At 32.0% G+C, this 17780-nt stretch overlaps 1 protein-coding gene across 1 annotated transcript; it reads left to right on the top strand.

Moving 5' to 3' along the window:
* Positions 1-8159: 8159 nt before the first annotated feature.
* LOC139507097 (bone morphogenetic protein 10-like) lies at positions 8160-15474 on the top strand. Its single transcript, XM_071295636.1, has 3 exons — positions 8160-8181; positions 8660-9390; positions 14930-15474. The coding sequence occupies exons 1-3, from the start codon at positions 8160-8162 to the stop codon at positions 15161-15163; spliced, it is 987 nt and encodes a 328-aa protein (XP_071151737.1). The 3' UTR covers positions 15164-15474.
* The last annotated feature ends 2306 nt before the right edge of the window (positions 15475-17780 follow it).

Below are 17780 nucleotides of genomic sequence, written 5' to 3'. Positions count from 1 at the left end.
TACTACAAATTGATCAAAAGTGCTGTCATGGTCATTTAACTGTGTTTATTTACATCAGTTAATAAAATTTAAGATATAAAAATTTCATTAGGAATAATAAATGGTGCTTTTGTGAGTTTCTGCAGTGATTACATTAGGCTATGCTATCTGCCAAGTACATAGTATGACGCAATGCTATAAGGGGTAAAAATCAAATAATTTCATTAAATCTGCATGACAAAATTTTTTTGGGGGTAGTAAACAACTTATGTTTCAATGTTTAACACCACAGAATAACTTTCTGTGCATTTATAACATTATTTAGGACATTTTTTATATAAAAGCATATTGTCAGGATGGGAAAAGCTAAAAATAGGACAAACTCAAGTTTTAGGCTCTAAATTTGCAATATGTGACATTTTGCCCACAAAAAGATTGAAATGTGGCTACTATTATCTCAAATGATCAGTTAAGACAAAAAAAAAAACAATTGTTTTCTGATTTTGATGTTTCATCGCATTTTGCTTAAAGGTGTCATACCACCAATTAAAAGTCCGTATCTGTTCAACCAAATTTTGCAATTTTCACAGCTTTCTAAATATTTTACCTTAAGTTTAACTTCATAGAAACTAGGTATATCCTGAATTGTACAGGTGTCACCTTTCTGCATGCCAATTTTCAACATACATTCAAAATCATATAAGAAAGCAGAGAGATTCCGAAAGGAGGTACCCCTAAAAATAACCCCTGGTTTTCTGGAAATCTTAAATTAGTATACTATGGAGCGCATTAATCCTCAATTTTTAATGCAAACTCATAGACAGGTAAATTTTGGCTCAAAATGGTCTTAATATATTTCTCTTTCAACAAAACTTTCATTTCTGCAAATTTGTAAGTTAGTTTAGGTGAACAATGACATCAAATGCACTTTTTTTTGTCCGAGTAGGCCTACTTTCACATACACGTTCTAAATTTGAGGGAGTAATTGGTGGTATGACACCTTTTCTCTCAATTGAGTAATGACTTTAGAACACCAGTTTTACTATATTGTTGCCTTTATTTCAAGCCAGTTTACAGATGAAAAATAGAATACTGCTGAAAAGGTGAAAAAAAAGAAGTCAATACGGCATTTGCATCATTATGTTTAAAAACAGGAATAAATCGTTTTGTCTTTGTTAAAAAAAAAATCGAAATATGGACCTTTTATTTTGTTTAAAACTGAAAGACGCGTACGCCTGCAAGATAAGAGTTAAACAATTTACATGGACGTATTCCTTGACTTACGGAATTGTCCAGCCAGCATCAGTTTGTGTCGCAACTTCAGTTCAAGTATCGGTCCGTGACGCCACTTCAGATGAAGTATACGTTGTATTTATTGTTCATGATCGGTTGTAAATGTTGATGTAATGTTTCAATCCAAACTCACTTCTTTATCTTATGTTAAAGCACACTTACACTTTCTGTGTGTGTTACATTTTTGTTTGGTTTTTTTTTGTTGCACTTTAGTGTTTCTGTTGTTTCGTTGTTTTCCTCCTATAGGTGATGTGTTTTGGTTTGAAACCCGGATTTCTTTTCTCTTAATCGATTTATGACTTTAGAACAGCGTTATACTACTATTGCCTTTATAGGTATGCTCGGTTTGCAAATGTTGATGTTATGTTCCAACCTTAGCTCACTTTTATCTTATGTTGAAGCACACTCACAAGGTCACTTTTAAGAGTGGGATATGAACTTGTTGTGAAATCAGTATTAAGTCATCATTTAATTATCGTTTTATTCAGTTGATAACATCAAGGTTGTTCAATCATTCATTCAAAGATGATTCCAGTATGGACGTCAGATATTCTTACAACTTCATAAGAAACAGTATGTGTTGATAATCTGACTTTTAAACGCTTTGACAGATGACAAAGCCTTTAACGATCTTGCTTTCATTTGCATAATTAACTTTGATTCAACCACGCATTGCTAAATCATGGGGATTCATCTATATAATTAACGCCAGAAAAACATATATTGTTAATGTACATCTATTTTCTTTTCTTATTGATGTGTTATAAGAGCAGAATGACATCGATATTATTTATAAAAAAATATATATTGCAAAAAAAAGTAAAATAATTATATCTATTACAACCAAAGAAGTTGTAGTGTTCAAAGAATTTACGATAAAAAAAGGCCTTCAGAAATAAGATGGCCCATGCAATTAGTAATCCTAGTATCTATGATACGTTCGTGTATTGTGAAGACGTTTACTTCACCAACGATGTCTTTCAGATATCAAGCGTATACCAGGTGCGGATCCAACCATTTTCAAAAAGAGGGTTCCAACCCAGGATAAAAGAGGGGTTTTCCAACGATATATATGTCCCCATCAATTACATTATCGGTACAAAAATTACTGCACCAGATGCTTGTTTTAACATTAAATGTCTCTTCAGCGATGTTGAAAGGGAAAAAAATGGAAATTAGAAATCTACCTCAAACGTCGAAGAGCTGTCAAAATTATTTAAAAAAACATAAAAAAAAGTAACAGACCAGAAGTTAGGAAAAAACCTAGGCAAGGAATTAGAACCTTGGAATGAAATTCACATGAATTGTTTTAATCGTAACTACAAAACAAATTTTTATGCAGGCGCTTTTGGATTGTTGCTGCATAGAAATTGAAAGCTATAATTGAAAATCTGAAATCCTCATTTCTTTTGTCGTACAGTTTTTTTTTCTCTCTCATATCTTGACTTACATCTAGAAAATGACAATGAGGGTCAACACGTTAATCCAATGTGAAATAAACTAGTTTTCTATTCATCACAGCGGTCGCTATTTGCAATGTTAAGTATTTTATCAAAAAAAGTACCTAAAATATGTGTTGACTTTATTTCAATACTTTATTATCACTGCAAATAAGTGGCGAGATGAAATTACGGTTTCTCAAAATCCTCAACTTGTAATAAGGTTGGTTGTCCTATCCAAAACATCTGCAAATATTCTATTTTAAACATATGTAAAGTAAAATTGGAAGCATTTTTTAGAAATTCAATAAGTAGATTATTACAATTATCAAGATCTTATTGGCACTTTCCTTTGAAGTAAAATAATATTAACTACTATTAACTTTATCAAAAGATATAATTCCGTGCAAGTTGATTCTATAATTGAAAATAATACAACTTATCATTCGAGGGTACAAGTAGTTCAATTCATTATCTTGTTCTTATATGTTTTAAATTTTGTTCGGGGATATTAAAAGTTTATTACTATAAGCACCTGTTAAAGGAAATATCCTGTCGTCTTATGAGGGGTTAATCATACCCAGGTGTATTTTAGAATGTCAAAAGTACTTTATATAAAAATATGATCGCATTCAAATCATTATCGGTATTGATATCTTTATACCACTATTGTGTGTGTGGACTGTTATTAACTGTTTCTATTGACTCAGTAAGAAATCTATCAAAATTGTTACTTGTAAATCTATTATTATTGGGAATGCAAGCTCCTGTACTTGTAAATGACGACGTGCAGTCCATAACCCCGTAAATGACATACGTTCCTTTCTAATTTAAACATCGAAACAATACAATTATCGTTATGCAATACCGTTTTGAAACAGTTTTCTTGTGTTTTCAACAGTCCTAAAAAAACACTACATTTGAATGTTGATGGACTAGAGATGTTTTATTTTAAATATATAATGTTCAGGGGCGGATCCAGCCAACCCCCGGAACCCCCCCCCCCCCCCCCTGGATCCGCGCCTGATGTTTTACGGTTATTTCCTCATGACATTGTTAGTTGTTTTCGACTTCTAAGTTTGAATTTCCCGTTGGTATCTTTCATCTCTCTTCTATACTTTAGTGAAAGATTAAGATGGTACCTAACACTACAGGGAGATAACTCTGTAAAATCAGCTAAACGTTTTAATTACGTTGTGTTGTTTACGGAATATTAAGCTTCTAAATGATCAAAATTAGTATTTGTCAAACTGCTATATAACCAGTGTATTTTTTTTCTCTGAAAAAACGGTTGGTTCAAATTATTTGAAATTTTTATATTTTTGTAAAGAGACAAAGTATATACTTTGTCAAAATTTTATGAAATTTAAACGAGCCAAATTAATTTTAGTGAAAGTGTTGGGTACCACCTTAAATTAATTTTTAGTCACACTTGAATCACAAAACATACAAAGCATTTAGGTAAACCCCAGACGGAAGTATATTATGTGTTACAAGTATATATATTATTCAATAATTGCTAACGAGAGATTTCTTTTTACTTTTGGTGATTGTGATTTGATAAAAGCAATACTTTGACTGTCAATGATTACAACAATTGGTCCCATCATATAAACTTTTTATTCTTCTAGAACAACTGTGTGCATGTAGTTTCGGTGTAGAGTTTGTTAATTTATATATTGTTGATGGTCTGTTCGCAGTTTTCGCATTTTTGTCGAAAAACTAAGGATTTTCTTATCCCAGGAATAGATTACCTTAGCAATATTTGGCACAACTTTTTGGAATGTTCGGTCCTCAATGCTCTTCAATTTTGTACTTGTTTGGTTTTATAACTATTTTGATCTCAGCGTCACTGAGGAGTCTTAAGTAGACGAAACGCGCGTCTGGCGTATTAAAATTAAAATCCTGGTACCTTTGATAACTATTTTGACAGCGCTATTTTGACAGCGTTGTAATGTCTGTCTTTTATTTGACATGAACCTTATTTGGCCCTTTTTCTGAGTATATTTGTCAATTTTTATTTAAAACTTACTGCATTTTATACTAAGTATTTTCATAAAATAATTACTTTCTATTGAAATGAATTAATTGTGTTATTGATTATTTAATTAGTTCAGCTTCAATTTTGATAACGTTTGCTTGTATGTACGAAAAGTACAGATAATATTCGAATGCCATCGCCCTCAACATTTCAATTCCATATTTTTATTTAGTATAGTAATAATTAACTTATTGATCTTACAAAAGTAAAGATATAGGTATAAGCGTTGCCTTACAAATATACTGCTGTTAAAAAGATAAGAAACACCTGGTAATTACATGAATCAATAGATATTTCATATCAAACATAAAAATCAAAGACAGGGCTGGTCTACTTATTACAGTTTTATTGAAATTTTAAACGTTTAATGATATTTGTACCTACCCAAATATTTGTCGATGTTTCCCCATACTGAAACTGTGCGATCTACAGCAGGTATAATTTTTTGGAATGACTACAAGTACACGCATGTGTTTGAAAAGCAGCGGATGTGCGATCTACAGCAGGTATAATTTTTTGGAATGACTACAAGTACACGCATGTGACGTAAACGTCGTTAAGATCATCAGCTGAACAAGAGGGCTAAACTAGATATTCAAAAAGTAATGCTTTTCTCCGATTGATATGACGTCCTTACGCTAAATCCGTTGTAAATGTACTGATTGATACGTTAGTCTGGGAAAACAATATTGGTACTTATAGGCTATGACCAAGCTTACAGAAACTGAAAGTACTCTATTGTCGGCACTTTGTGTCTTTTGTCCTTGTATTATATTGTTTTTTGGTTAGAATAAAATCAGGATATTGTGAGTACCACTAGATAAAAAGTGCATGTTGAATAAGGACTGATCCAAGATAGAGATCAAGAGAGATGAAATTCCTGGTATGGCAAAAACACATTAAAACTTTTCTAAATGTTAACGTAATGCTGGCATCAAACCTAGTTCAAATTTATGATGGCTTATCGGTTTTATTATGGTTAATACGTTTTACCTAGGATTAAAGTAACGATTTATCTAAGTTTTTCTAATTTTCATGGCAATAAAAATTCAAATTTCAATAACCACTGCTGTTACATACCAGATAATCATAAACACCCTTTGTTGTTTGTTGATTACACGCAAAAAAGACATTACCGTCCTACAAAATTCTTAAAATTCATCACACAATGCAATATAAAAGTCAGAATGGCAATGGGGGATGTGTCAAAGAGACAAAACCCCGATAACTTTAACGCAATTAGTCAGAACCAATTTCGTTTCGTTGTTATCAGCCGAGAACCCTATCTCCAATTTATTTTGAAACTTTAAAAAATTCCATACACTAATGTAGTGTGTTAAGGCAGCAACCATTTGATTTTCTGGGGGGGGCTATGGTTTTTTTTTTCTGGACAAATATGTGGCGAAAAACAATCTATTTTTTTCGCGACAAGTTGAAAACAATTTTTTTCTTTCAAATTTAGCATTACATATAGTGGCAGCTGAGGGTGAAACAAACAATCTTTTTTTCTCAGAATCAAAAACAAATTATTTTTTTCTCCAAAAACTGGAAACAAACTTTTTTTTCAAAAAAAAAAACCATAGCCCCCCCCCCCCCCCCCCCAGAAAATCAAATGGTTGCTGCCTAAGTATTTTTATTAGGCGAATCATGCACTCCGTAATAGCTAGATGCACTAATTGCAAATATAGATACAAACGGGTTCAAACGGTCATAATGTTTTGTGTCCTAGTTCCTTATAGTGTATTTTTCTCTTTCAAAGTTTTGCCAATTGCAAATCACTGATTTACTTATATCTGCGCACTTATAGATTCATAAAAGAACCTAACACAGACTATTGGTTTAAAAGAGTAATCCTAAACCCGATGGAAAGGGGAGACGATTATATACTTCCTGCGTTGAAGACCCATTGGTGGCCTTGAAGGCTTCGGCTGTTATCTGCTCTTTGGTTGGGTTGTTGTTTCTTTGATAATCAGGATACACAGGACTACTACCCGGCTATATTACACCAAAAAGTAAAGAGAGTTCTCTATTTGTCGGTGTGGGATAATTATACACACTGCTCCGTCCTGTCATTATGGTGACGTTTAACCCGATATCTTGTGCTGGTAGGGTGTCACAATATATACTACAATAACCATTCTATAACCATTTGAGGGATTACCGTAGATCCCTTGTTTGACACAAGACAAATTTGCATTTTCTCTTAATCTTCTATATTTTTTAAGTGGCTTAAATTGTTTGTTTTTTGTCGCAATCGATTTATGACTTTTGAACAGCGGTATTCTATTGTTGCATTTATTGTTCTTGCCAAATTTGCATGAAGTATTTGCTTGAAACAAAGGAACAGAAACCGATCAAAAAAGGCGTTTTCATAGTTTCACATGTTTTCATAACATTTTCCTGTAAAACAAAATAAAACAAAGGACGATGAACCTAATTTATTGAGCCCAATCATCAAGTTTACCATTTTTTAGCACTTAATAAAATACGACAATATAAACTTAGCAAGACATTCAACATTTAGAACATAATATACAATCACTTTGTAACATCTTACATCATTAGATTGAGAGATACCAGTATTTGTAAACAGGTTTTTTACCCTATAAAACAGATCTATTTTTCTGCTTTGTAGGTTTATATATGTGGGTTGTAACTATAATGTTCATTGTGTTGAAACGTGATTAGCATTTTTTTTATAAATGACAAATGCAATGATTATTAAATATGTTTCTATTTATAATAATGCTTTTACCTTATCAGCAAATGCATTCACAAAATTAAATGCTTTATTGTTGTCTTATCGGGCATCTGTATCAAATATATCGCCAGTAAAAAGTTTTTTTTCTTCTATCAAAAATGCTGAAAGATAATTATTTAGCATTTTTAATAAAACTTTTAATAGATTGTAAACAATAGGCTTAATTTCGGATCTTTAACCATACAGCTGTGATGATATCCTATTTATCCATTTGTCATACGCGTCTCAATATGCAACTCTAAAGGTATTGGTATAAGCGTTGGATCAACTAGTATGTAGTTTGATATCAAAATGATGTTATGTGATTACCTTTAAGACGACTATCCACCCGAGTCTAAATGATGATGCTGTAAATAGGTCGCTGTAAGATTTATGCCCCTTTACAAATGAAAAATATTGCTGAATTTTTCGTTTTCGCTCTCAAACATATTTTAGCCTCAACCAATTGTTATTTAACCAATAAATAATATATGTTTATTACCACTGAAATACAGATCAAGTTTGAATTTTTGAGGTGTCACTTTTACTGTTCTAGAGTTTTGCTCCCTTTCAAATGTAAAGAAGACTGAATTTTTCGTTTCTGTTATCACCTCACTTTTAGCGTTCTTCAGTTATGTCCCTTTATAACTTTAAAACTTTTTATAATATGCAAGCAGGATTACATATATGTATGTGTCCATTTATTTCCTTAATTACACAAAAGCACAACGAAGTATCTAAAATTTATCAAAATCGAGAGCTATGGATCTTACGGCAATATATATATATATATATGTAATACACCAAAGTTTCAGGCGAATATGCAAAAGTCTAACTGAGCTGGTAATACCCTCAGGGACCAATAGGTTAATGGTTTTGTTGTTGTTGGCTGTTTGGTGCATCATAACTCATTAAAAGTCAACATTCATTTACAAATGCATGTACCAAGTTAGGAATAAGACAGCTGTTATCCATTGGTTTGATGTGTTTGAGCTTTTGATTTTGCCATTTGGTTAGCCTATAAGGGAATTTCCATTTTGAATTTTCCTCGGAGTTCAGTGCTTTTACAAGTGATTTTATGTTTTACAATTTATCATTTCTTATTCTTACTAACTTATAATAAGTACAATTCAATTAATACATGATTACACGTTTTTTTACTTCCAGATAACCAAATAGCATATTCAAATTCGATACAAAGTTCCGTTACAGCCACTCGAGTCCACACTTTAGTATTCAATATAACTAGTGTCTCACCTGATGAAACTATAGACCTAGCCGAATTGAGGCTGTTTACATTAGTGGAAAAAGACCGTAATACATACATTGGTGTTGACAGAAAAGTTTCTTGTTTGGAAGTGCTATCCCATAATACAGAACGATATCGACTGATTGAGTCAAAACATATCTATGGTCGACACAGCGGATGGGAAACATTTGACGTCACTTCCGCTGTGCGACATTGGGTGACGGATATAAATATCATTCAAATTTTAGAAATAAGAATAGAAAGTGTTTTTCATGGTTTTTCTATGGGAAATATGGATATAAATGTGAAAAATGCAAATAAGAAAGAACCACTTTTAGTTGTATTTTCTAGTGAAACAAAAATTAACGGACTCCATCGGACAGAAAGACATGAACTTGTTACACGGGAAATGGATTCCGTAAATGTCATATCTTCATCTAGTAAATCGTTAACAAACAGTAGCGAACATATTCATATCTCAAATAATGACCATAAAAGTGCTCATAAAACAGATAATTTAGATAGTCCTATTTTGAGTCGAGTAAAACGACGCGGAAGGAGACAAATTCCTTGCCACAGACGACCAATGTATATTAGGTTCAGTGATATAAATTGGGACAACTGGATTATTGCGCCTCATGGATATCAAGTGAGTACACCTTTTAGCTTTATATTTTCGAAAGTGTTCTCTTTTTTTAACGGGTATTTTTTTTTATATTAAGTTATATTTGGCAATTTGTAAAAATTATTACTGGTAGTATAAACAATGAACCCTTTGTTTTGCAATTCATTTCCCTGTTGTGTTTAAGTAAGTCTAGTTTAAGTAAAACGGTTGTAATATATGTTTGTTTAATACTATCAACAAATAATTGAGCTCGTCACTATTTAAAAAAGATTACTTTAGCAATACCTGTTAAGTGGATAAAGCAATACACAATACACACTGCCGTAAAGTAAAACAAATGGCTTATTTTAAAAGTTCTTCTTTCCTTTGATAGATAGATAAAAGGATAAAATCACAAAAACTGAACTCCGAGGAAAATTCAAAATTAAAAGTCTCTTATCAAATGGCAAAATTAAAAGCTCAAACACATTAAACGAATAGATATATTCCTGACTTGGTACAGGCATTTTCTTATGTAGAAAATGCTGGATTACACCTGGTTTTAAAACTAGCTAAACCTCTTCAATAGTACGACAGTCGCATCAAATTCAATTATATTGACAACGATGCGTTAATAAAACAAACAGACATATTACGTAAAAAGGTCAAAGCAGTCAGCATTGTGTTATTTTCTTAATAATCACTAAAATGCAAACAAAAATTAATATAAAAAACAAGAAACACAAACAAATTACCATGACAGTACAATAACACAATGTCGGGATGTAAAAGTACAGAGCCACGTCATATATGTATATCAAAGAAACATAAAAAGCCATATAGATTAAAAACATAGCAAAAATGAAAGACAAGCATACAAACATGTTTTAAATTATACCCACACTAATGGGATGTATAAGTAAAGAGCAAACGAGTTGAAGTATTATGCTAAAACTTTATAAAAAAAAAAAAAATAAAAAAATAAAAAAAAATAATCAAAACATAAACATAAACAAACAAAGGGTCACAAATAACCAAACCATAACAGATGGTTTACATTAAGTCTTATACATTGGACGGTTTTGTATGTTATATGTCAAGCTAGCTCTGAATTACGTCGAGTGTGAAAAATATAGAGAATAAAATAAACAGTGATTATCAAAGATCTCGCATAAACAAAAAAGTGTGTAAATAAGAAAAAACTTTGAGATATGCCACAGCCATCCACTGACGACATCCCTGACTGAAGACAGACACGTGAATAAGTGGCTGTTAAATAGCAGATGGCCTGCTCAATGTATAGAACTATCTCACTTTATATCGTCGAGGTCGTTAGGTCGAGATTTTGCATTCGCAAGTACTTATTTTAATTGAACAATTATCTACTTGTTGTGTATTTTTTTAAGGCGTGGAAGTCTGATACAAGTTTCTGTACTGTAGTAGTTTGGCTTGAAATAGAAAAATATCTTCTTAGATATTTCAAATTAACAGTAAGGAAATTTTAATTATAAATTATAACGTTTTTAAGTTATGCATAATTTAATTAATTAGGGAGAAATCGTGTCGATTATTGGACACACCCACCGATATGATTCTGTTATATCTTATTGAACGATGGATGCACTCCTATAATACCGGTTTTAGGTATTCTCTCGTGGTAACGTAAGATACTGTAACATTGATTTGTACAACTAAAATAGAATTAGTTTTTCATGGTGTAACTTACTTGACATTTAAGTGATCTAATGATCAAACAATCGATCTCCAAATTAAATGTTTTATTTGGGGGGGGGGGGGTTACTAAGGGCTCCTGTTTACAGGATTACAGGCATTACAAAAATGAACTATCTATCAAGAGTTTATAACAGAGGCACAAGAAATATAGTTTATTTCATACCTTGAATTTACGATTTGTTTCATAAATATATATATAGAAGGAACATCTAACCTAACTCTTGAACTTCAAGACAACACAGTTAGTTAATAATATCTTTATGATTGAACAAAAGAAAAAAAGACACACACAGTCAAACACACAAACTAAACCAACACACGTGTTATGCGAACACTTTCGTTCATTTCGAATCAGTTCTATATATATATATATGGTCTTATGCAATGGTCTAGATGAAAATATATATGTTGGATAAAAATATAAACATATGTAAACCATGTAAACTTGGTTGTATGTTCCAAACATTTTGAATAAAAGAAAATAGCAAACATCATACAGTTTTAAATACCAAAATTATTGAAAAAAAATCGTATCTCAACAAAGCTATATAGATAAATATGATAATATCGAACTGTGTCAAGAGCATTTTGAAGTTCTCAGATTTTTTAAGTCATCCGTAATCAAAAAGCTATTACTACTCAGTCTAGTAATTTGGTTAACTTTCAGATTCACATCTTTAATTAATTCATAGACAATGTATTTGTACTTTATTACCTCATAATTTGGAAATTATTTTCTCACGAAAATAGATCAACAGCTAAAAATATCTATCTATACTTAGTCTTAAGGGAGTCTACGCAGATAACCCAGGGTAGATAACTGTCTTGCCTCAGTTAATTTGATCTTAGTTTTTTGTATACCAAAAACTAAACGCATTGTAGAAGTTTTGCTAACGATATATTTTTGATTTATCAATTTAGTAAGGTTATTTCAGTAGACGTAAGTGGTTGGATTTCCAAATTTCTCTTTTCATATATTCATTTTTCTTTTAAAACATATTGTATTTGCTCAAACCACGGAGGTATTATATAATACTTCCATGCTCAAACCAAACAAAAAAAGACAGAAGTAAAACATATTTATAAAGTCTTTTCCACAATTCAATCAATTTCAGAAAAAAGGGATAATATCACCATCTCACACAGAATGAGAAACATCCATAGGGAACCACTAAATATAAGTTCGTTGAAATAGGGGGGGGGGGGGGGGGGGGTGTTAACATACTCCTCCTTGAAGTTAAATGATTGCTCCCTTAGATCTCCTTAGAAAGTAAATATAACTTTTGCCTTTACATTATAAACTACGATTGGTTATGTACATGTATGTCGTTAGAAGTAATCCCCAAACATTTCCAGTTCTATTCAACACTTTTGTCAACAACTATTTGTGAAAAAAAAATATGTATCTTAATCTATTAATACCATAATTATAGTAAACAGAAAATTGTGGCATTGTTATGTTTATAAGTTTATAAACAGTTTATAAAAAAAAACCGGAATAAACAACAGGAAAGATCTTTTCTTGTAAGTTTCGCACGTTCTAGTTTCTGTAATATTTATAAGTTGTAAACAAAATAACGTATTGGTAATTTACGATGTTTAACTTTTGTTTTTGGGTGTTTAACATCTTACTGGATCAATTATCAAGCAGTAATTCTTCGATAAGTCGTAATAACAAATGCATAAATATCAATTCTTATCATATACTTTCATAAAACGTTCATTATAGATTAGCAGTTGAAAGCAGACACGTGATATATGCATTGAACTTAATAATTCTGTCATTTTGGACAATTTATGCACCATTTGGAAAATTAAACTATAATCTTAAAGCCTTCCGAAGCCAATTCATGTCTTGATTTATAGCGCTATGTGCGCTTCTTATCTTTTGTAATATTTAAAAATCGATATATTTTAGGTAATAATTTCGACATATTTACGCAAAATTCCCATATATCATGCTAAAGAGGTATGACCAAAGTCAAATGTACTTGTTATATTTACAATCATGGCAATGCTGATATCTACTGGAATTTGGAAGTATGTACTCAAGGATTGCATATTAATTGACTTTGTTATATCCTATTTACAGCAATCTGATTTAAATGCAGATCCTTGTGTCCACGCTTTGCTTACAAGAACCCGAAAACGCTCCATTCTATTTTCTGTTTGAACGATCATTTGGGATTTTCATGTTTTATCGTAATGTACATACCACCAGAAAAGATTTGGAGGCTGAAACTTCATTGGTTGATATACAATTAATATATGATAGGTTTTAAACTATGGTTTAAAAAAGCTTTTTCCAGACACACTAGACGAGTAGTTTAAGAAATCGTGATTTAAACAAGGATCTGGACGGATAATTATCGTTGCTTGACCCTGTTCTATCAAATATGACTACAACTACCATTCAAATGTTCTTAGTTCAAGTGATGTGTGAATTTTGATACAAACACTTCACATTATATATATATATATATTATGCTAAAATACAATTAATTTAAAAAAAACCAGTGAAATGTCTGGCTTTGCCACATGTTTTGAGGTACATAGTGCAATTGATTATCATAGTATCTGCTGGTTGTATCAAAGGCGTCGAAAGAATTGACTACAACTGAAGATTAACGTATCAAATTTATCTAACATACTTAATGCGTTGTAATGAGTTATGGAATATTTCTTGAATCAGAGTTGTCGTTCGTTTACCCTTTTGGTATTCAATTAAAATTAAGCTTCGTTCGTCGAGAAATATACCGAGAAACAACTTTCATGACACGAATGGTGTGCAACAAATACAAATAAATATCCCTTACAGGACTTGACATGATTACCTAACTATGCGGTATGGGCTTTGCTCATTGAAGGCCGTACGGTGACCTATAATAGTTGTTAATTTCTGTGTCATTTTGGTCTCTTGTGGAGAGTTGTCTCATTGGAAATCATACCACATCTTCTTTTTTTATGATTTCAGCATTAAAAAAAAACACACTTTTATAGATCTATTTTACAATCATTGTTTTCTTTCCCAAAATTCGTAACGTAAAGTTTTACTTCAATATTATTTTTATTTCCTTTACGATGAAACAATAAGTAGGATCTTTCCTATTATAATGTAAGAATAATATTTGGAGTTCGAGATTTTTGTTGTTATTTGTTTTTGTCGTGGCAAGTTTGTTAATTGATTAATTAGTTGATTGACATGCAGTAGCTAATATTTCATACATATTCAGAACTAGTTAATAAAAGTTAACACAAACGTTTTCAGCTTCTGTTTACTTCTCACCTCGATCTACTCTCATACGCAAAAAAATATATATACACATCCATGACTAACTTTTACTTTTCTTGCTAATTAAGTTTCATATTATGAAAATGTTTTATCATATTTGAAAAGCGGACATTTCAGAGTCTCGCAATTTTCGTAAAATATATCAAATCTTTTTAATTTGAATGGAAAGTTAAAAGATGAAATTGATTTGTTTTCCCCTCGTCATTGTTACTTTCAATTCTTCCTGCATGTAATCGTTCCGTTCAAAGTTGGCCACGCTCATCACGATCTTTGAAGACCTCACCACGACCGTGATACGACCTTACTGCGATCTACACGATCGTACTACGATTATCAAAATTTTCATTTTTTTCACAGATTGTAGTGCGATCGTGGGCTAGTGGGACTGCGGTATTACGCAGGCCTACATTCTAAAAATAGAAAATAAAATATTTTGATATATAATTTTTATAGGGTTGCTTTTGTATAAAGTAAAAAAGATGATATTTATGTAATATTAAGCAAACACAATCCTTCAAAAGATAACAATCTAATTCCACCTATTTATAATATTTTCAGGCATACCAATGTGTAGGGCGTTGTTATTTCCCTTTGAGTGACCATTTGTCTCCTACCAAATACGCCATCATTAAAGGATTGCTTCATTCAGCTTATCCTGATGAATATTCCAGAGCGTGCTGTGTTCCAACAAAGCTTGATCCTATTTCTATTTTATACATAGACGAACAAGGAGTTCCTACTTATAAATACAAATATGACGGTATGGTCGTTTCTGAATGTGGATGTCGGTGACCTTGGTCTCAAGAGCGTAGATGTTTTCTATCGTAACGGGTTGTTACACAATCGCAGTCAAGACAGTGATTTATACTGCTCACAAAGGATTGCATGGAGTGGAGGTAAAGCGGAAATGAGGAAAATGTAGGATTTCAAAAAATGTGCAGTGACTTGCGCAACAAACGATTTTCAATTAAGATAAGACATATAATGGATAAAATGAAAGCAATTTAAAGAATATTGCATTTCAAAGCTTACATGTAACAATTGGGAACATGTACAATTGTAATTTATAATATTTAAGTAAATTAAATGAATCAACATCTAAAGCATTCTGACATTACATAATAAATCTGTCTAAATGTTTCTTGTGCACGATTTGACTATCCTCGTAAGATCTTTATACTTTCAAATTCAGTTTTGGTCAGGTTACACGAATTGAGATCTCAGCTAAGATCAACAATATTTCCAAATTCTTCTAAGTATGTTTGTCCTTCGAACTCACATATACGAATTACGTGTAATTGAGTATTTTATAGTGTGGCTTTTTCTGCTTATTTCCTTTTACATATTAATTTTGATGTAAAATAAGGTCAATCTGTTTTATTTATTTCATGAGTTTTTATTTTGTGTTTTCTCTTGGTGGTCTGGTAGGTAAACCCGTTTCACATTTTTATTCCGTGAAAGCGCTTAATCTTAAGCGGGAAATCAAGAACAATGTCTTCCCAATTAAACTGCCGATTTTTACGTCTTGACCTCTATTTCCAGTGCCAGTCTAAATTGTCACAGACCGTCTTCCAGTTTGAGCCATTTAGTAGAAGCTACTTTAAATTTGCCCTCGTCCTGAACATGCACAACTATTGACATAAGACCTACAATACCAAACAATCTGTTCCAATCAAAAGTACATGGCCGTTTGCAGATATGATTAATGAAAATAACACTTTGTACATTTCGTGCATTCTATACGTTTTTCTGAATTTACCTTCATCAGGAACGCTTAAACCAAACATTTGAAAGACAGGAATGAATGAAACGTAGTCAACATTAGGGGCTATATAACCAAAAGTTACACAAACAAAAGGTCAAATTTACCTGAAGGAGTTGGAATCAGAGTTTCTCACTCATACAAAAGGTCAAATTTACCTGAGGGAGTTGGAATCCGAGTGTCTTAGTCGTTCCTAGTTTATTAACAGGGAGTTAAGAATAAGAACATTATAGAAGTGAAGGTTTACACACTTTGCTGTATAAGCAGCAGGTTTGGCTAGCAATAAAACCAGGTTCAAATCATCATTTTTTCTTCTTAAAAATTTCTGTAACAAGTCAGGAATATTGCAATTGTTATCAAATAGTCCATTTCTCTGTATGTTGGCGTTTGCTTTAGTGGCAGTTAAGTGTTTCCGTTGTTCCGTTGTTCCGTTGTTGATATTTTCCCCTCGGTTTCGGTTTGTGATCCGAATTTGTTTCAGTGCTATTGAACAGCGGTATACAGAGGCGGATTTAGGGGGGGGGCAGGTCCCTTCCCCCCCCTTTTTTGGAAAAAATGTGGTTGCTTATATAGGGAATCAATGAAGCGTGACTGGAGCGGGCCCCTCTTAGGTCAGTCAGTGGGCCCCCACTTATGAAAATTTCTGGATCCGTCACTGGTAAATACCAATTGCTTTTATTTAGTGATTACATGGTTTACGTTGAATCTAATATACTACGAATTTCAAAGTAAAAATGAAAAAAGTAATTTTATGTATAAAACGAATTCGGTGTTACGTAATATTCATATATGTCACTAATAAAACAATTATCATAAAACATAATTATCTTTTCTGAACATTAAGATCATAGCAATCATTTCACATAATTTTACTACTTGAAATTAATTGTTATTTACAAAACTAATTAAACCTCTTCAGTTCTGAGAGAAAACAGCAAAAGTGCACAATATACTTGTCAGCAGATATGCTTGAACTAAATCTACGGCGTATGTTAGTTAGTAATAACCTTTCACAAGACTACAGCGAGCACTTTATTATGATAGTAAGTATGTAAAATAATATGGATGTAAAATCAGTGATAATTGATTGAAATAGCAAATGAAAGAACTAGAAATGACAAACATAGAAAAACGTCTATTTTTTTCAAATGGGAGTTGAAAACAAGAATGCTTGATATTCGATAGTGGAGGGTTAACGACATTAATTGCAGGTTTAACTACCTTGATTTAAGGTATTTGTGTGCCACCAGATGGCTAAAAGCTGATAAAGGCAACCTAAAATAATGAATTTGTTTTCAGAAGTCGCACAAGAACCTTTTTTGATTACCATCTTGGGGTAAAATGTAAACAAATAATTGCGCTCTTAAAAAACCTGCTACTCCTCCAATGAATATGAACTACATAAACAAGGTGCGAACGGCGTCTCCAGGCACAGTGATTTGTCTCCATGTGGGCTATAACCGATAATAAAATTTCGGCCATCATGATGTTTCTTTAGTTTAAACATAATTTGTTTATAGTGGATTGGGAAACAAGTTATATTAATCCCTTTCCACTTTGCGGGTGCGAGTACTGCCTTGTAGCGGCGTTAGCCTACTCTTTTTCAAACTCTACAAGGGTGTCTTTAACGTGCAAGAGATATACATT

The sequence above is a fragment of the Mytilus edulis genome, unplaced genomic scaffold, assembly GCF_963676685.1.
Source record: "Mytilus edulis unplaced genomic scaffold, xbMytEdul2.2 SCAFFOLD_969, whole genome shotgun sequence".
Lineage (NCBI taxonomy): Eukaryota > Metazoa > Mollusca > Bivalvia > Mytilida > Mytilidae > Mytilus > Mytilus edulis.
Note: the sequence above shows the minus strand (reverse complement) of the source record. Positions and strands in the feature narration are given on the sequence as shown.

What these genes read in the sequence shown, in the direction of transcription:
- LOC139507097 (XM_071295636.1), top strand. Translation starts at nt 8,160, where the DNA reads ATGCAAGCAGGATTACATATAT. An exon ending in GCAAGCAGGATTACATATAT is followed by an intron (nt 8,182 to 8,659) that starts GTATGTGTCCAT and finishes TTTTACTTCCAG; the next exon opens with ATAACCAAATAGCATATTCA. An exon ending in TTGCGCCTCATGGATATCAA is followed by an intron (nt 9,391 to 14,929) that starts GTGAGTACACCT and finishes TAATATTTTCAG; the next exon opens with GCATACCAATGTGTAGGGCG.